The 19,150-nt window shown below is 62.5% G+C and overlaps 2 protein-coding genes across 2 annotated transcripts; one reads left to right on the forward strand and one right to left on the reverse strand.

Moving 5' to 3' along the window:
• Positions 1-101: 101 nt before the first annotated feature.
• ICMT (isoprenylcysteine carboxyl methyltransferase) lies at positions 102-9,653 on the reverse strand. Its single transcript, XM_045858799.1, has 5 exons — positions 9,364-9,653; positions 8,539-8,627; positions 7,218-7,387; positions 6,215-6,432; positions 102-3,481 (listed from the first exon to the last, which is right to left on the reverse strand). Exons 1-5 carry the CDS (start codon positions 9,556-9,558, stop codon positions 3,299-3,301), a joined length of 855 nt encoding a protein of 284 aa, XP_045714755.1. The 5' UTR covers positions 9,559-9,653; the 3' UTR covers positions 102-3,298.
• A 7,382-nt stretch (positions 9,654-17,035) lies between these two features.
• On the forward strand, positions 17,036-18,080 carry HES3 (hes family bHLH transcription factor 3). The gene is made up of 3 exons (XM_045858803.1): positions 17,036-17,131; positions 17,242-17,323; positions 17,704-18,080. Exons 1-3 carry the CDS (start codon positions 17,051-17,053, stop codon positions 18,078-18,080), a joined length of 540 nt encoding a protein of 179 aa, XP_045714759.1. The 5' UTR covers positions 17,036-17,050.
• The last annotated feature ends 1,070 nt before the right edge of the window (positions 18,081-19,150 follow it).

Below are 19,150 nucleotides of genomic sequence, written 5' to 3' on the forward strand. Positions count from 1 at the left end.
GGCAAGGCGCCCCTGGTTGAGGGTGCGGGTCCAGACGTCTCTCAGCCGGAAGCGGCAAGACCCGAGGGGGTCCACATCCCACAATCACACCGTGGTGGTGGTTCGTAGTGAAACCAAGTACAGCTTTATTTCAGGTTCGGAAAGGATTATCAGTACTTGTGAAACAAAACCCAATTGAAAACACGGGAATAAACATTTCTGCATGTAAAAAGAAGAGTAGAATAATTACTCCATTAGTTCCTCTCCTGGCTGTGGACGGCTTCCCAAGAGCGAGCGCTTCCCGTGGCTGGTCTGCCCGGCCCAGGCCCCCGCCCGGCTCAGATCCCTGCGCGACCCAACCTGGGTGGCAGGCTTGCACGACAGGGCACAGAGAGCAAGCCCCCCCCCCCCAACGCGGGCAGTGCCGGGTCCTCTGCAGAAGCAGCAACGGTGGGGGGCGGCAGCTGCCTAAGGCAGTGAGAAAGTGCAGAGAAGGGGCACTGGGTTACCCTGCCTGTTGGGGGGGGGGGGGGGCTGCCACCGGAAGGCGCTGCGGCTGACACCTGCGGAGCCAAACCTGTTAATTCGACGAGCCAGCTCAGGGGTACTTCCCCACCGTGTCATGGTCCAGAGGGCTCGATGGATGGGACGCTGGGGGTGGGGGTGGGCAGGGCGGGGGGCATCCAGTCTACTTTTAGGCTCCGGGGGCCGCGCACACCGAGGGCCTCTGGGGCCTGCCCCCCACCCTGTGCTGTAACTGCCATTCCCAGTCCAGCCTGCACCTCCCTGTAAAACGCATCCTTTCAGGAGGCTTCAAAGTAACTCTGTTCTGTGCACCGCCTGGGTTCCACTTGGGAATCTGCGCTTTAAAGCCTGCGATGGAAAAAGAAATCTCCTGACGGTGTTTCAATTTGCGGGAACTGGGGATGGGGCCTTTGCCCAGAGAGCTCTGGGGAACGCCCAGGAGCCTGCACCTCATTAACCTGATTCTCTGCTCAGCGCACGGCCACTGCTAAATTTACACGGTTAAAAATAAGCTGAGCCTCAGTGCCAGACGGAAGTCAATCACTTGCGAACCCTGTCCCTAAGTAGTTCGTTCATCTCTTATCCCCAAGGAACTGCTGACTCCCGCCCTGGGATCACTGCGGGGGTGTGAACGTTCTCAGGGCCCCGCCCCAGGCCTGCTCCCTGAAAGCCAAACAATGTCAAGCTGAGAAGGGGGCGGGGGCGCGGCGGGGGGCAGCACCCACACAGCAAGGCCTGCTTTCTGCACCCCTGGGGGACAGGAAGGGGGGCTTTCAGAGCTCCAGCAGGTGGAAGAACAGGCCCGCAAACAAAGCCGGGGGCCGCTGTTCGCTGCTCCCCAGCAATGGAAACCACAAACACAGCAACCCCCCCGCCCCACCCCTGCCAGGAAAGCCAGGTCCACGCCCCACCCGCTGCTCGGTGCCCCCCGAGCCATTCCCCTCCGAGGGCTGGGACGGCTGCCACCCCCTCCCCCTGCGATCCTCCTAAATGGGGTTTCATCTGCCGGGTGTGGTCCAGGGAGCAAGTCTACAGCTGATCTACCCCGAGTCCGCACGGGGGGCCGGAAGTCCCGCGGGCCCGCCAGGGCTGCAGCAGCGGCCTCAGCCAGTCGGTCAGACGGCAGGACCCTCTGCGGGGCCGCTGGGCGGGTCTCTCTGGTCCTCACACCAGCAAGTGCCACGCCGGCGACCGCCGAACCCGCACACTCTTTGGTATACATAATAAAGAAAAAAACTAATTAGGCCATGAATTCTAGAAACGAACACCAATTTTGCGTCGGTAAATGCTCTTTCCAACCCACGTTTCTGGTGTCTGGCACGGCTCGTCAAATGTCCACTGTTGTGCAACTCTTCCTCACACAGTCAGTGTGGGTTCCATGAATGTCACCTCTCGCCTAAGCGTTAAGAACATTTGACACTGTTCTTCTCAGTCTTCACGACACCCCTGTGAGGTAGGTGGTGGTGACCCCATTCCACGGATGGGGAGGTCTAGGCACAGAAAGGTAGGTGGCTCCTCGGAGGCTGCGTGGTGCGGCGTGGGGGCAGGGTGGCGCTCCGGCTGGGGCCCCGCCGCCTTCCCATCCCTGCGTCCCTGCATCCCGGTGCCGCCGCAGAGCCGCAAGGAAGGGCCCCACGCTGAGACCGAGCTCCTGTCCAGCCCGAACTCAGCAAGCGCCTGCAAAGTCTCTGCACTCGACTCATGGAGCCAACCGCTCTCCCTGAACTCGAAAAACAAAAATAGGACTGACTCTCAGTTGGGATTAGTTGCTCTATATACGATTTTCACGAGTCGGCGTGAACTCTGTAGCTGTGTGTGCTCTTGATACCCCTCTGGGAGAGTCTGAGATGGCATTAGCGACTATGACATTTTCAGATCAGAACACAGAAATCAATAGGTAATAGATTTAAATCAAAACACACAACTATACGCTATGGTAAAATAATAACATCCCAGATAAATGGGGAGCAGTATTTCTTAGCGTTTAACGATGCCTCGCACAGAGCAGGCATTCGGTAAGCATGTCTGGGATCAAGGACACATGACGGCCTTGGACATGCCTGCCGCTGGCGACAGCCCCCACGAGGGAGACGGGCGGGGGGCAGGGGGCCCGGAAGCCACGGGGCCCAGGCTCCCTGGCGACACAACGCCACTGGGCCTACCGGGCTGCGTGCCGACGCCTCCGCTCTGCCCCAGAGAAGGCGGGGCCACAAGCACCGAGCCCCCTGCGAACCTATACTGCTATTGATGACGGACAGACAGACCTGGGAGTAGGGTTAAATACGCGAAGAGCAAGGTGCCTTGCAAGGAAGGTGAAGTGGCTTTGAGAATGCGCAGACGCTCGGGCGCCGAGGACGGAAATGAGGAGGTCGGAGCTGTGCTGCGTTTCAGCTAGAGGAAAGGTTGTCGGTGTATTTCTAACCCTAAGAAGCACTGGTGCCCGCACACCCCTTCCTGCTGGAGGAGCCCCGTTCAGAGGGAGACGAGTCCGCCTCTCCAGAGGGGCCTCGAAGGCTGGCGCGCGGCCTGGGCGCTCCGGGGCGGGGGGCACCGCGGGGTATTGCTGTGATCTGCTCCTTGCGCATCCTCCATCCGCGCCCTCAACTGACGCAGCCCCAGAACGCACTGCTCCGGGAAGCTGGGGGGGCCGGGGCAGCCCCTTGGTCCGACGGCCTTCTGACTGCTGGGTCTTAAGGGATGTTCCAGAGGAGACGGCGACATAGAAAACAATCGAGAAAATCCACTCTGCAGCGAGGCCGCCCGGAGGCCGTCCCGTCCCGGGCTGCACGGGGCGTCATAGCTCCACCTTGACCCCGTTTATGAAAGGCAGGCCCGTGGGCACCCGCCTCTTGTACTCCAGGTACTCCTCGCCGAAGAAGTGGATGAGCGAGATCTCCTCCTCCTCCGTGCGGTCTCGGAAGAAGCGCCACACCGTCAGGGCGTAGCCGACGCCGCACACCGGGTTGCACAGCATCACCTGTTGGGAACAGAGGTCGGGCAAGGTCGGGGGGGCCAACGCCGGGCACTTCCGCGGCTCCTGCTGCCGCCAGCACCCCCAGGGGACGTCCCGCCAAGGGCCCGAGAGACGCTCAAACCACAAACTGCGGTCAGGGTCACTGAGGGCCGCAGCCGGCGTGCCGGCGAGTGCGGTCGCACTGTCAGCACTGAGCTCGTGTCACAGCTGGCCTCCCGCGTGCCCTCTGCCGTCTCTCCCGCCTGAAGGGTGGGTGGCTCGCGCATGGGAAGACCAACCTCTTGGATCGCGTCCCCAGACCTGGGCGAGAACAGCCCCCCCTCCAGCCCCCACGAGCAGATAGACCCCCACTCACCTGGTGCTCCCCCACTTCTGCCTTCCCGCACGGCGGCCAGCCCTCGCCTTCCTGTCCCGGGCCACCACAGCCTAACACGCTCCCTCCCACCCCCCCGGCGGCCTGGTCCCTGCCCCTGGCCCCACTGCCCGCCCGTGTCCCTGATCCACTGCTTCCTACTGAGCTTCCGAAACGGCTTCCTCCACCCAGTCACTCCCATGCTCAGAGACTCCAAGGCCCAACCCGTCCCCTTGGGCTGGTGGGAGCGCAGGACCTGCGCCCACCTCTTCCAGTCCCACCCCCCACCTCTGGCTACCTCCACCTGGGCCGCCTCTCACCTCCGAACCGTGTGGTTTTTCCACTTTCGAGAACGTCTCATCCACTGACCCATCGCCAAGGAGTCCTTCCGGGCCAAGAGCGCATCCAGCCCTCGGGGAACCCACGCGCCCACCCCTGGCCACGCCGACCGGCCCGCCAATGTGCGTCTTCCCCGAGCGGGCGATCTCCACCGAGAGGCAGGCGCTCGCCTTCCACTCCTCATTCTCACCACCGTTTGCCCGCCGAACACGGCTCTCCGTTCCCAGCCCACGCTCAGCCCTTCACCACCAAGGAGCGGCCCGGCCCGGGGCAGACCCCGGGGCCTGCTGCTGCCCCACCAACTCGTGCGCACAGGGAGGCCAACCGGTCAACGTCAGAGCCAGGACGGGCCGGACAGCAGCCCCCGAGCCCGAGCCCTCGCCGCCGCAGACGCCTCTCCGCACGAGCTGGAGCCGGGTTTCCCCCTCGCGGGCCACGGGCTGTACTGAGCCACGAGATCACAGACAGCCTTACGAACAACAATGAGGAGAAAACAGAGTGCCTCGTGCACAGTCAGGGCCAGTGCTGTCCCGGGAAAGGCTCGTTCCGCTTTTACACACGCGTGTGTGCTGGGTCACAGCGTACAAAGATCTGTGGCCGAAGAAGTATAAAAACTCTTTAGCCCTGGCTGGTGTAGCTCAGTGGACTGAGCACCAGACTGTGAAGCAAAGGGTCCCTGGTTCGATTCCCAGTCAGGGCGCAGGCCTCGGTTGCAGGCCAGGTCCCCAGTAGGGGGTGCTCAAGAGGCAACCACACATTGACATTTCTCTCCCTCTCTTTCTCCCTCCATTCTCCTCTCTAAAAATGAATATTTAAAAAAAAAATAAACTATTACTCCTGGCTGGTGTAGCTCAGTGGATTGAGTGCAGGCCTGCAAAGGGTCAGCAGTTCAATTCCCAGTCAGGGCATATGCCTGGATTACGGGCCAGGTCCCCAGTAGGGGGCGCATGAGAGGCAACCACATACTGATGTTTCTTTCCCTCTCTTTCTCCCACCCTTCCCCTCTCTAAAAAATAAAGTTAAAAAAAAACAAACTTTAGTCCTCATGCTTATAGCTCGCACTGATGGCAACTCTATGTCTCAACCAGAACTGATTTCTTCCTGGGGAACGTGACTGTTAATGCGACACTCTTTAAGTTTCAGAAATGCAAGTTTTAAAACAAGTGCTGTGTGCTGGCCAGGTGGCTCAGTGAGTTGGAGCATCATCCTACACACCAGAGGGTTGCGGGTTCGATCCTTGGGCAGCATGTGTACAAGAGGCAGCTGATCAATGTTTCTCTCTCTCCCCCCTCCCCTTCTCCTCTCTCTAAGATCAATAAAGGCATGGCCTCAGGTAAGGATTTAAATAAATAAATAAATAAATAAATAAATAAATAAATAAATGAAATAAGGCTATGCAGTGACCACTGGGGCCACCAGAGTCCCCACGGACCATGCGCTGCCCTGGAATGCTGGGGCCCAGGCCGCATTTTCCTCATGAGGCGGTGAGTTTCCTAAGCTCTACGTTTCCATGTTCTCCGGCCAGGTCCTCCCAGGACCGAGAGAGCAGACTCGAGAGACGATGGCCAACGGACCAAGCTCACTCTGCAGCCCTAGTCAGACCAAAGCCCCACGGTCGCGTTAAGCCTGCCACACGGCCTCGGCCTCCCCAGTGGCGGCGGCCTCCCCGAACACAAGCGGCGGCCCCGTCTCTGTCCTCACCCCCCTGCGTGCTCCAGGCCCAAGTGAAAGAGGCAGAGCAGGGGGGCAGCAGATGGGGGACGGCACCCAGACTCCCCAAAAGCTTACAACTCGGGACGCCCGTATTTCCAGCACCCGGTGAGAGGTGTCAAGGGCTACATCGGTTCCTCTGACTTTTATTCAGTTCTCAGCTGAACCGTGGCGGGGAGCAGGGGCCCCCACTCACAGAGGGCAGCGGCCTTGTGACCGCGCGGACACCCGCTGGACGGCGCACCCAGAAGTGGGCGGTTTTGTGCTGCGTGAACGACGCGTCAACCGTGTTTCAGGAGAAGGCAGAGGAGGCCCGGCCGCCCCCAGGACCGTACCTGGGTGCCGATGCTCCAGTAGAACCAGCCGACGTAGGAGGGGTGCCGGAACCAGGCGTACACGCCGCTCGTCACCAGGGTGTGGGTCTCCGACTTCTCGTTCTGCACCACGTGGTTGAAGTTGGAGCCGGCTGTGAACATGGCCGCTTTCCTCAGACACTCCCCAAAGACGACCATCAGCAGGCCCGTGGTGCTCAGCCAGGTGATCTGCTTCAGTTCTGCAGGACACAAGGCGACAAAAAGGGAAGTGGAGACTCGGGACCTCGGAGTCCCCCCCCCACCCCCGCCTTGGGATGCTCACGACGACTCTGTTTCCCAAAGGCAGGGTCGGTGGGAGACACGCTCGTGGGCCACGGGCATCTGTTATCGCATTCAAATCTGAGTACGAGCAAAGCACGCCCTCCCAGGTCGTGCTGTTCGTCTGTCTCCAGCGCCGACAACCCCGCCAGAGCAGCCCAGTAAGAGCGGGCAGGCTCTCGGTCCACACCGCCCTGCCGCGGCTCCTGGCCTGCCCCCGGGGACGCAGACAGCTGAGTGAGACAGAGGAGGACCCAGTGCTTCCCGCCGTGGCCATTTGCTGTACGCTGGGAACCACACACATCTGATTCAATTTGCTGCGGGAGGGTCCACTTGCGAGTAGACGCCTGGTGCAGAGGCTTTTGCTAACAAAAGCTTCGTAGGAAATGTCTCAAACCACATAAAATGGCGAGATCCAAACCTCCTCAGACCGTACAATTAGGATTACAATGGTCAAAGGCAGGGCCTTCTCATCCCAGGAGGCACTACGTTATGCAAAGCCTAAGGCAAAAGGTCGGCATGTCCTCGATTCCAACTCCGGAAGCAAAATCCACAAGCGCGTCCTCCGTAAAGAGCTTAGTGAGGACGGAGGCCTGGGGACAGCACTCGGGGAGATTAAACCTGACCGGGGAACCCAGGTCACCGTCGCCAAGCTGGCGAGGAACCGCCCGCCGCCCCTCCGGAGGGGAGAGCGGGGCGCGCTGACCTGGCCAGAAGATGTTCTCCAGCGTGAACTCGATCCAAGAAGAAAGGGCGGCCACGGTGTACTCCAGGCTGTGGTTCAGGAGGAAGGAGTCCAGCGACAGGCTCCTGGGGTTGTTCACCGCCGTGACCAAGTACTCCGAGTAGTGGAACAGCGCCAGCGAGCACATGTACCTGCCGAGGACAAGGGGGCAGGCTGAGCTGGGGCCTTCGGAGTAAGAAACTAAAGGGGGACAGAGGGCGGCGAGGCGGGGTAAGGGAACAGCCACACGACGAAGTATGGACTCGAGGCTGTGAAGCTGTCCCTGAGTTCTGCGATAAGGCCCTACCGCCACCTGTCCGAGCGTGGACCTCGGGCGTCCGTCTTACTCCCCCAGGTGTGCAGAAAGTGGGGCTTTAAAGGGACTACACTTTTGAATGTCACAGGCAAACAAACAAACAAACAAACACAGGTTACGAAGGCATTGCAGGCCCTCTCGCCTTTCTAAAACGACACCGCACACAGGAAAACACGAGAGTGGGAAACTGCAGAATAAAGTAGAAATGTACATCAAATACTAACATTTTTAAGAAGATTTTATTTATTTATTTCTAGACAGGGAAGGGAGGCAGAGAGAGAGAGAGAGAGAGAGAGAGAGAGAGAGAGAGAGAGAGAGAAACATCAATGTGCGGTTGCCGGGGGTTATGGCCTGCAACCCAGGCATGTGCCCTGACTGGGAATCGAACCTGCAACACTTTGGTTCGCAGCCCGCGCTCAATCCACTGAGCTACGCCAGCCAGGAAATACTAACATTTTAAAAAATGAAATAACTCCAGCAACAAGGAATTAGACAGCTCAGTGTTGATAATGGGAGAAAAGCCCTTCACCATGAAGCCACTGGTTCCTACCCAGGTCGGGGACTAGACGGCGTGAGGGACTAGACTGAAATCAGAGCGTAGGGAGAAATCCTCCCTGGCCCTGGGGGGGTGCACTGGGTGCGCCCCTAGTGGAAACCAGAGACGGCGGAGGCCTTAGAAGACGAGCCAGAGCCTTGCCCCTTCCCGCCACGGCAGCGCACGTCTCAGCAGCTGCAGCTGCAGGCACCTGCGAGGAGGGAGCCAGAGTCTCGCTTCCGCCGGCAGCAGAAGCCACGAAGGGGCACAAGCCTTCAAGGTCCCAGCTGTGGGAATCTCGGTGAGAGATGGATGCCTCACTTCCACAGAACCCTAGACAGCTTCAGCCAGCCAGAGATAAGACACAGAAACGATGACATCCTGCCATCCGCCCTGGGATCTGCCCACCCTAGCCTCAAGCCCAAGCCCCCTGCCCCCCAAGTCCTTCTTACCAGCCAAAGTGACTCCAGGAAGACTGGCTAAAACTCAGCAGCATCCCACAGCCGAACACGAAGCCCAGGAAGCAAGCTCGGATGGCTATCTGAAAGAGACCCACGAGAAGTCGTCACCCGCTCTCCTTGGGGGCACACACACCCTACTTCCCGGGACAGGCAGGCCACCAGCAAGCACCTAGAGCCTGGGTGGAAATCCCGCGCCCACAGCTCTGCCTGTGTGGCCTTGGGCAAGTTACTTAACCCTCTGGACCTCGGTTTCCCCATCTACAGAATGGGGATAATAACAGTACCTACCTTTCAGCACGGCCTTGAGGGTTACCCATGTAAAGCACATAGGAGCAAGTGCTACATAAGTTTTAGCTGCTATTATTACTCAGGGCTGTGGGTAAACTGTGTGAACCTAATTTACTGGCAGGATTCTCCCAAGTCACGGTGGCGATCCTGGTCTGGGCACACGGACTCTAGCGCCCGGCCCCCTCCACGTAACTGCGGGACCTCTGACCTCAGACTTGACAGTAGGTAGGTCTCCCCGCACCTTCAGTTACATAAAAGAACTCGTGGGCTCGCTCACTCCTCACCCCACGCGCCTCTGCCGCAGCTGCTGAACGGCACCAATTGCAATTCTGCACCCGCTCCGCCGGGTGGAGGGCCCCACGCCCCCGAGCCGAGTGAGTCGCGGTCCCTCCTGCCACTTGAACTCGCGACCACAGGACACACTGGGGAAAGTAGCCCCTCTCCCCGTCGACCCCGACCCGGACCCCGGGGAGGGTGCCCGCGCGCCGCGCCCAGCCCGCCCGGTCCTCGCCCGACGCCGGCCCGCACCTGGTAGCGCGGCGGTCGGTAGAGCAGCAGCAGCAGCGCATTGAGCCCGGCTACGTAGAGCGCCAGCCCCGTGCGGCCCTGCAGGCCGGCGCGCGTGAGCAGCGGCAGCGCGAGCACGGAGGCGCCCAGGAGGAAGGTGGCGAGACTGAGGCGCGCCTCGGAGCCCGGCGGAGCCCGCGCCGCGCAGCCCGCCATGGCGCAGGGCGGCGGACCAGCGGGCGACAGCGCCGGCCGTAGCCCAGGGAAACCCGCCCGCCTGCCCGCCGCGCCTGCGCACTGCGCCGCCGACGCCGGCGGGGAAGGAGATGCCGGAGCTGCGCGCCGCCTCTGAGCTCTCGCGATAATGCAGCGCCGCAGGGCTGGGCTGGAATTTGGCGGGAGCGCCCCGCCCCGTCCGGGACCGCCCCGCCCCGCCCCACGGCCCTGCCCAGATGCCAGGGGACGTCGTGACCTCCATCGAGCGGCAGCCGGAGGGGCGGGTCCTCAGGTCGCCTGGGTCCCGGGCAAAGTCCAGACCTCCAGAACGTCTCTGATCGTAGAAATCACGAGAAATAGAAAGTGACCCAACCCTCGGCTGGCCCCGCGCAGTCTTCCCCCAAATTCACACCCGTCGGCGCGCGGCCGCGAGCGGGGCCGATCCCATCCTCCACTTTTAGGGGTCCGCACTCAGGGGCCGAGCACGGATTTCCCTCGCGCGCTCTCAGCAGACTCCCCGAGCACCCGCTGGAGCCCACGTTGCGCCTCAGGGACGGGAACATTACCCTTAGGGCACAAGCCCTGGGCATCCACGCAGCCGGATGACCGCCAACTTGGCGGATGATGGAGCAACTCAGGATGTGCACGTGTTTTAAAAGGCAGAATTCAAAACTTCACAGTGTGGTCTTGACTTCACTTGGGAAAAACAGAATCACTTGTGTGAGTCTGGGGACATGTTTAAAGTAAAAGTCAGGGGGCAAATCTCTGAGCGACTTTTATTTTCTTCTTTATATGTGTTTGTATTTTCCGTAGTGCCCACAATCAAATTATATTACTCTTATAATCATAAATTCTCCTTTGCTCTTTTTAGAGGGTGAATTAATAACGCCCCACCTGGGGAGCTAGCTACACAGCAGTGGGGGAAGAAAAAGGCAAGACAACAAATGACCAGGAAAAACTACGGCTGGGTGGGAGAGGGGCCGGAGCCAAGTGCAGACGGAGAATGGAGGGGAACCTCACTGAGGGACCTTAGGTGGGAGCGCCGGAGGGTTCAGATTCTGCGAGGAAGAGGCGCTGCAGCGAGGTCTCAGCGCCCTCCGGGGCCCGCAGCCCGCCTGCCACCCGAAATGAGAGCAAGGGCGTCCAAGGGGATGAGGGGAGGGAGGGCGGCACGGAGTTTGCAGCCACAGAGGCCGGAGGAAGCAAGGGTGAGCAGGATTGGGGACAGGCCCCAGGGGACGCTGGAGCCCAGAGCAGTGGGCCAGACAGCACCGAGGCCAGGTGGGCTGTGGGCTGCTGTCAGCGGGGTCCAGCCTCTGAGCTCCTGGCCCGCCCCCTCCTCTGTCCCCACAGGACCTGGCTGGATGCCTGGCGTTTGGGCCGCTGGGCTCAGGGAAGGATGGAGACCCTGGGCTGGAATCCTGGCGCCTGCACTGCTGCAGTGCAGCTTTGCGACCGCAGGCAAGTCAACTCTATGGGACTCGGTTCCTGTAAAATGGGGATCCTGATTTCCCGGGCCAGTATTGACAAAGTTCTGCAAAGCCCAGGACCATGTTTCAATGGCGCTCACAGGACATGTGCTGAACTTGGTTGGTCGGAATTGAAAGGAGATTTAATGTTTTAAGTTCCAAAGTCGACCAGCTGCAGTGCCACGTGGGAAGGAGGCCTGGGCTTCATGTTGAACTTCAGCCTCTGCCCCAGTTTTTCATGGTTTCCCCCAGACTCCGGATTCCTCCCCCTGCGGCAGGAAGCCTCGGGGCCACTAGAGGGCGCTCGTTGCATCTTCACTCCTGTGAGTAAGTGTCCTCCTGGGGCAGAGAGCCGCTCCCAGGAAACTCCATCTCTGGCCATTGGCCAGGGACCATCCCCATTCTGGGGACAGAATAAGGTAATCCAGATTCTCCCCTCTGCCGATCACTTCCCTTTCAGGGGTGTCCAGCCTGCCGCCCAGGATGGCGATGAATGAGGCCCCACACAAAATCGTAAGTTTCCAAAAAAACCTTTTTTTCCCTTATCAGTCTTCATTAGCGTTTGTGTATTTAATGTGTGGCCCAAGACAATTCTTCTTCCTCCAGAGTGGCCCAGAGATGCCAGAAGGTTGGACACCCCTGTGGGACCCCACCGGCCCCACCTTAAAGAAGGAAGGATGGGAAAGCAGGCCAGTCCGCACGTGGCCCGTCCAGAGGGAAGAGAGTTTTTAGAAGTCACTGGAGTCTATCAGGGCTCAGGGTTCAGAGGCCAGTGATGGAGGCACTAGGCAAGTAAGCAAATATATTCACATGCTGGCATCGGCCCAGAGGAACAAAGCAACACGAAGAGATGCGCACAGAGAAACCGAGGCACAGACCGGGGTACACGTGCACAGGCCTTCCCCCCCGCCACACACAGAGGAAAGCAGTCCGATCGGACACACTCACTCACCCAGCCGTTTGATGCGCCCCTCCCCCGCCAGTCCAGGGGAACAACAAGCCTCCGAAACCCGAGAAAACAAAGGAAAACTGCTCAGCTCTGGGATGCCTCACTTGCCTTTTTGTAAATAAGCATCTGAATGTGTTTTGTTCTAGGAGCTGCCAGGCCAGCACAAAGGGAGCCCTTTCTCATGCAGGAAGGTCCCTCAGCACACCCCAACCCCCCCCCCCATCCTGCCATCTGCCCCCAGAAAGAGGTGGCTTCCACCCCTGGCCAAGTCCGGAGCTGTCCTGTTTAAAGAGTCCTGAGAACCGACCTGCCGGTTCCCAGGTAAACTGCAGGCTGAGATGAAATTAGGCTTCCTTTTCTTCAGCAGATTGCTTTGTCGAGCAAGAGAGAACGGAGGTGAGGGAGGGGATGCCCGACCAGCAGCAGGCAGGTGCAAGGGTGGGCATTTACCGAGCACTTTCACCCACATGGTCTTCCCGAGACGAAAAGTTTGCTCCTCTCCAAGCTTGGCACCGAGTAGGGAAAAGCTCAGAAACTGGGCCCCTCCCTCCTCCTTGCTGGTGGGTCCCCAGAAAGTCGCTCTGCGAGTGGCCTACTGGGCCCCTTGTCACTCACAGGCCTGGTCCAGTTCCCATGTGGTGGTGGGGGTGGGGTGAGGCCGTCCACTGTGGCTGGGCTCTTCCCAGGAGGGAATCCCGGTCCTCCAAAAGTTTGCTTTTCCCTCCCGGGGCCATTCCGGGCTCCAGGCATTAAAGCCTCCTGTCTCTGGTCTGGAAATGGGTAAATGACGCGTAATTTATGAGCACAGCAGCCCAAAGTGCGTAAGTCACATGCGCACAAAGCGGCCGGGTAAATATTTAAAGATGAGAGCCAGCTGGGGAGAAACACAAAGGGCCGGGACAATGGGGGTCTCTCTGAATTCACTCTCTCGGAGCCGGGCCAGCCCGGTTCAGTGTTGATGCACTCACCGGAGTCCCAGCCTTTGTCCCCGGGGGGGACCCTTGGCTGCCGAGCTATTCGGAGCCCAACGCTGCCAAAGAGAGTTAAACAATAGCAGCCTCTCCGACCCCATCTGGAGACAATTGGCTGGGTCATTCCAGTGCTTTCGCTGTGTCCCAATAGTTAATTACACGGAGCAATCGCTCCATCCCACTTTGAAATGCATCTGCGGAGGGGGACGGTGCCTTCCTCCCACCAGTCGCCGCGCTGCACGTGGCCTGTGCCGCACTCACCAGGGAGAGCTGCTTTAAGGGCCTGGGGCCCCCGCGAGAGGCAGAGAGGCTGCCCAGGGCTGCCACCCGCAAGGGCTGGTGGAATGTCGCTGGGCCTGCAAATGCCCTTCCCACCTCCTTTCCTGACTTGAATTGATGTATAATGTCTGGGGGGGTGGGGTGTGAGTTTTGCCAAAGCCAAGAAAGCCGAAAGGGGAGGGAGGGCAGAGGCAAAACCAGGTACTCTTCGCCTTAAACTCCTGAGCGTGAGAAAGCAGAGGGCGCTGAACAGCCCCGGAAGCCCCCCAGATCCCTCCGCAGTTAGAGAAGGTATTTGTGCCAGGACCGGCAAGGGCAGCCTCGGTCACCGCCGCGCTCTGCCTGGACTTGTGCTCCTTTCCAAGCGCCCTGGGGACCCCAGATCCTAAAGATGGAAAGGGAGTCGCTGGCCTACATCTGAGCTTGCATAAGGCCGGCCTCTGAGTGGGTCGTGCCCTTCCGGGCAGCTCCAGCTCCCCCGCAAGCCCTTCATCCCGAGTGCTGCCAGAGAGGACGCGGGGTGAACCCGCGGACGCGCCTCCACTTCGGAGGCAGAACGCCTCCCGGGCCCTGGGGCGCCTCGGAGGCCTGGCCTGCCCGAGTAGCTGTAGATGCCCGGACGCAGGTCTGGCCAACAGCGCGGGGGAGGAGGCGGAATTGGGCCCCCAGCCTGGGCCTCCTAGAAGGATCTCCGTGGAGACTTACTTATCGACTGTCTTGTCCAATGACCTCGCCTTTAGCTTAGTGGGGGAAGTGGCTGCCCAGAAGGAGCCAGAATTGGGGTCGCGCGGGGATGTGGAGGGGGGGGACAAGAAGCTGTCTTCGAGCTCGGGAAAAGGGAGGGTGCGACCCCTATCAGCCGCGAGTTCGGTGCGACCCTCAGTCGGCTTAAAACGAGATTGGTGGCGGGGTGCGGGCACTCTGGGCGGGGGGAGGCTCGGGAAATGAGGCCAGGCATCAGCCTAGCCAGGGACACCGCTGTGTGAGGAGGTGCCGGGGGATGGGGGGGGGAGGGGCGCAGCGGGCGGTGCGCGGGCGGAGGTGGGGGGCAGCGGGGGCGGAGCTGGACGGTGGAGAACGCCGCCCCGCCAGCCTCGCCTCCCACAGCCGAAGCAGAACATTGCGAATTAGAGCATTTTGCGGTCAATTTTCCACTGCTTAAGAAGCACTAAGCCACCCACGCGAGCGGCCACACCCTGCGCAGCCGGGATCCCTGGGCACGGGCTCCGGACCAGCGGCGGCCTGAGGAGCTGTGGGTGCCGGGGTGCAGGCGGGAGCAGCCTGCGGGCCCCTTTATGGTGGCCCTAACTCCGGAGAGGGGCCGGCCCCGCGCCCCCGCTGCGGGCCGCGAGAGCCGCGCGGAGGGCCATTGGTTTGCTAGTGCGCCGCAGTTGAAAGGCGCTGGCGGCGGTTTATGGGGAGGGATCGTAATTAGACGACAAATTGCCCCGCTGCCCGCGCTGCTCGAGAGCGGAGGCGGGGTTGGGGGGTCCGCCAGGGCCAGGCGCGCGCCCAGCCTGGGTGCAGATGCGCTGCAGCTGGAAGCCTGCGCGCGGCAGGGCGCCCCGAGCTTGGGCCCAGGGGGCGGGGGCGGGCGCGCTTTGTGGGGCCCGCACAATACCCTTAACGCTCGGCCGCCTCCTTTGTGCCGGGCTGCGCCGCCCGCCCGCCCCGCGGCTCCTCTGGCGCCTTTGTACGGCGCCGCCGCTCGCCCTAGCCAGAGCCAGTGCGTCCACGCGGCTCGGGCCCTGCCAGCCTCGGCGCTTCAAAGCTGCCTGGCGCGTGCCAGCGCCCGGGGCCCGGCCGGGATGTGGCCGGCGGGCCCTACGGCCAGGGAGGAAGAGCACTCCGCGCCGCTATGGCCGCAACCTCAGCCTGAAAGGAAGGCGGGGCTCTGTTCTCCACGCTGCTGGGCACTTGGGGACGACGCTGCCCCGGCAGAGCGCTTCAATATCGCGGGCGAGGGCGGGGAGGGAACAGATCCCCGCGCCGGAGGGAGTGGGAGGCCCACCCAGAGCCTAGCAACTTCCCCTGCCCCTCCCCCCGCGGCCCTGCGAAGGCCAGTTCGCTCATTTCTCTGCCGGGGGGCTTCCCCGGGGACTTGTGCGTCCCTACGACTGGCCCCCCCCCCCCGCCCTCGAAAGCAGCTGCGGGGACACGCATTGCCCAGAACCCCACTTCAGAAGCGTGGAAACCGAGGCTGTGGGCGGCCCGTGCAGGGAGAGGTGTAGGTCTGAGCCCATCCAGGGTCTCCCCTGGGCGTCAGCCTTCCCGCCAGTCACAGCTCCTGGAGTCCCGCTCCTGCGCCCAAACCCAGGACGGCCCTGCAGTCCTCCTGGGGCCGAGCCCCTCCAGGGCAGGTGCCTCCTCCCCGAGGCTCCCTGGGTCTCCAGCTACAGCCAGAACTTGAACAGAGGTTCGGGTCCCAGACCTCCAGAAGCGCCGAATGATGCTCTCCCAGATGATCAGTGGCCTTCCCCGCCCCCTCCTCCCGTTTGCTGGGACCCAGGGAAGGCCATTGGGAGTAAACTCCCCGGCTCTCCCGGGGAGGGTAAGTGTTCTCTGAGCCTGAGCTGGCCGGCCTGCGCTGGCTGGAAGCCCAGGACCGGACGTGGGGAAGGCTGTCCTGGCTCGCCCTGGCCCGAGGCTGCCGCCTGCAGCTCGTCCTCCTGCCGCCCCGGGAGAGTGTGGTCCCTAAGGAAGTCAGAGGGCACCTGAGCCCGGGCCGCATCCCGGCGCAGCAGTGTCCGAGTCCCCAGGCACCAACAAGGAGGAGGCAGGCTGTGGCCCTGCGGGCGGGCTGCACGCTTTAATGGGACACATGTCTCTGTGTGGCCCCGGGGGCCTGGGCCGCGCCTGGCTTTGAGCGGCCACAGGCAGAAAATTGCTGCATTGTCCCTGCCTCAGGGGCTGCTGATGCAGCGTTGCCAGCCTGGACAGAGCGTGAAGACCGCCGGCAGCCTTCGCTGGCGGGCGCTTGCTGCCGCCTCACCTTCATCGGGCCGGCAGAGGCCTGGTGCGCCGTCACGGTCATGAGCGGGGCTGGACGCTGGAAGGCCCCAGGGGGTGCCCCAGAGAACCCTTGAAGATAGGAGCAGCAAGGCCTAGGCAAGTAGGCCTGGTGGTGGGGCCCAGAACCCGGGGCCACTGGGATGGGACAGGCATGGAAGGGAGGGTCCCCGGCCCTGGGAAGTGATGGGGCTGAGAGGGATAAAGACAAGGCTGAGAGCCCTGGCTGGCGTAGCTCAGTGGATTGAGCTCGGGCTGCGAACCAAAGCGTCACAGGTTCGATTCCCAGTCAGGGCACATGCCTGGGTTGCAGGCCACAGCCCCCAGCAACTGCACATTGATGTTTCTCTCTCTCTCTTTATCCCTCCCTTCCCTCTCTAAAAATAAATAAATAAGTAAGTAAAAAAAAAGAAAAGGCTGAGAGAGAGTAGAAGGGGTCCCTCTCTCGAGAGGGAGGGAGGAGGCATCCTGGGCCATGAAAGGAAGTCAGGCAGAGGGAGGTGGGGAGTTTACCGGTGTGTCCCCCCTCGTCCCCTCCTCTCCAGAATTCCTGGAGTCCAGGGCCATCTCATTGACATGCAAACGAGGGGCCCCTATAAAGGCCGTGCTGCCGCCCGAGGGTGCAGACTCGAAAACATGGGCACTGAGCCCGAGACCCAGGGCAGCCCCAGCGGCCCTGCGGGCAGATTGCGAAAGGTCTGGGGGTCTAAAGGGCTCGGGGTGGGGGCCCTGCCAGGCCAGTGGGGGCGTGCAGGACCAGAGGGTGGGGGCCCCGCCCTCTAACAGCCTCTCGCCCCCAGATCTCCAAGCCGCTGATGGAGAAGAAGCGGCGGGCACGCATCAACGTGTCGCTGGAGCAGCTCAGGTCGTTGCTGGAGAAGCACTACTCGCACCAGGTGAGCCCCAGGGCTGCTGCGGTGGTGGTGGTGCTGCTGGGTGAGGCGGTCCCTGCCTCGTCTCCTGCAGCCCCGGCGCCCCCGCTGAGAGCCCTCTCCACGGCCCACAGATCCGGAAACGCAAGCTGGAGAAGGCAGACATCCTGGAGCTGAGCGTCAAGTACATGAACAGCCTCCAGGACTCGCTGCAAGGTAGAGGCGGACCCTGGAGGGCCTGGGGGGGGAGGGGAAGTGGGGGCCTCCTGGGGTTAGAGCCACCCACAAGGCCAGATGAAGGGGGGATGGACGGAGACAGCAGCGCGGGGCAGTGGGCAGCTGGGCGAGGAGGGAGGGGCCCGGATTGCTGGAGGGCGGAGGCAGCCAAGGCCCCGCAGGCTGTGGAGCTGCAGGCCGAGGGGAAGCAGGTCTGCTGGCCCGGGCAGCGTTCCTGTTGCCTCCCCTCCCCTCCCTTCTCTTTCCCCTCCACACCTCTCCCCTCCCTTCCTCGGTCTTCTCCACACCCTCCTTTTCTCTCCCCCTCGTCTACGCTGCCCTCCCCCCCCCATTTCTCCTGCCCGCTCCCCTCCCCGCAGGGCTCTGGCCGGTCCCAAGCGGAGCCGAGCACCCGTCGGGCTTCCGCGGCTGCCTGCCCGGAATGAGGCAGCTTCTGCGGCGCGGAGAAGAGGGCGGCGGCGGCCTGCGCTGCCCCCTGGCGCACGAGGACGCGGGCGGCAGGACCACGGACAGCGCCACTCCCGGCCCGGAGGCGCCCGCGGCGCGGCGCCGCCCCTGCGCCCCGGCCGTCTGGGTGCCGGATTCGGCCGCCGGCGGCTCGCGGTCCCCACCGCCCCGGCTCCTCCTCCCTGCTGCTCTCCCCGTCCCGTTCCCCAGCGTCTCGGCCTCGCAGTCGGCGTCTCGCCACTGCGCCGAGAGCCCGGGGTCAGGGCTGCGCCTGTGGCGGCCCTGGTGAGGCCCAGGGGTGGCCTCGGACTCGAACGGGCCCCCATCGGCTGTGCGGGCGCAGTTTTGAGCGCGCCCGTGAGGACGGCCGGGACCTGTGCGCCCGTCCTGGTCCCGGGGTGAAGGTGGCCAGAGGGCGCGGCGTGCCCGCAGGGAAATACACGGAGACGCGGCGCCCCGGGCTGCCCCCAGGCCTAACCCACCCCCACCCCAGCCCCACCCGCTCAGGCTGGACGCGCTCTCTCCTCCTCTCACCTCTAAAGGGGCTGCGAGGGGGCGTCCAGGGCCGCGCCTTTTTCCCAGGGCCCGGGGCGGGCAGCCCGCCCTCGCCCCCGCCCCGCAGCCGCGCCGCGGTGGGAAGGTCGCAGCCGCAGCGGCGCAGAGCAGACCCCTCGCAGCGAGGAGAATCGCTGCCCCGCCCCGGCCCATTCAACCCGCAGGGGACGCCCGGTTCCCACCGGCACAAAGCACGCCGGGCCCGCCCCCAGGGCGAGGGGCCCCCAGCTCGCCCCCACCCTGGACCCTCTCGGCTTCCAGGGGTCCCACCCCCTCCGTGCCATGCAGCATCCTCGCCTAAGCGGGCGCTCCGAGGCCCGCTGTTCTAAGAAGCACCGCCCGGAGTTGCCCCTGCCCCGCAGCCCGCCCGGAGCTCACCCTTGATATGTGAACACCTCCCCGTGCACCCGACGCTGAGCCCCGCAGCTCTTGGGGGGCCCCCGAGCACCGCCTCGCCAGCTCGACAGCTGCTGGAGTGAAGCCAAGCTCCTCTCGTGGGAGAGTTCACCCCTTCCCACTCGCCAAAGACCACGGCGGCTCCGTGGAGCCCCTGCCTCTGGGTTTCTGGGGCCACCTGGGACCCATGACAAGTGACAGCCCTCGGAGTGCTGGGCACCGGTTTCGGGGGTCCCGCCTGGCACTGGAAGGGGAAGGGAAACTCGGGGTAGGGGATGGGCGGGAGTCTCGTGTTGTGCCCAGGAAGGGATTTTAGCACCTCTTCCCACCAGCTTGAAATTCAGAATAAAGACAGTGCAAATCTGTGAAATGGGTACAAAGAAACTAGGACAGTTCTATTGTGTTCCA

Source organism: Phyllostomus hastatus, unplaced genomic scaffold, assembly GCF_019186645.2.
Source record: "Phyllostomus hastatus isolate PE091 unplaced genomic scaffold, TTU_PhHast_1.1 phas_scaffold_182, whole genome shotgun sequence".
In the NCBI taxonomy this organism is placed as follows: domain Eukaryota; kingdom Metazoa; phylum Chordata; class Mammalia; order Chiroptera; family Phyllostomidae; genus Phyllostomus; species Phyllostomus hastatus.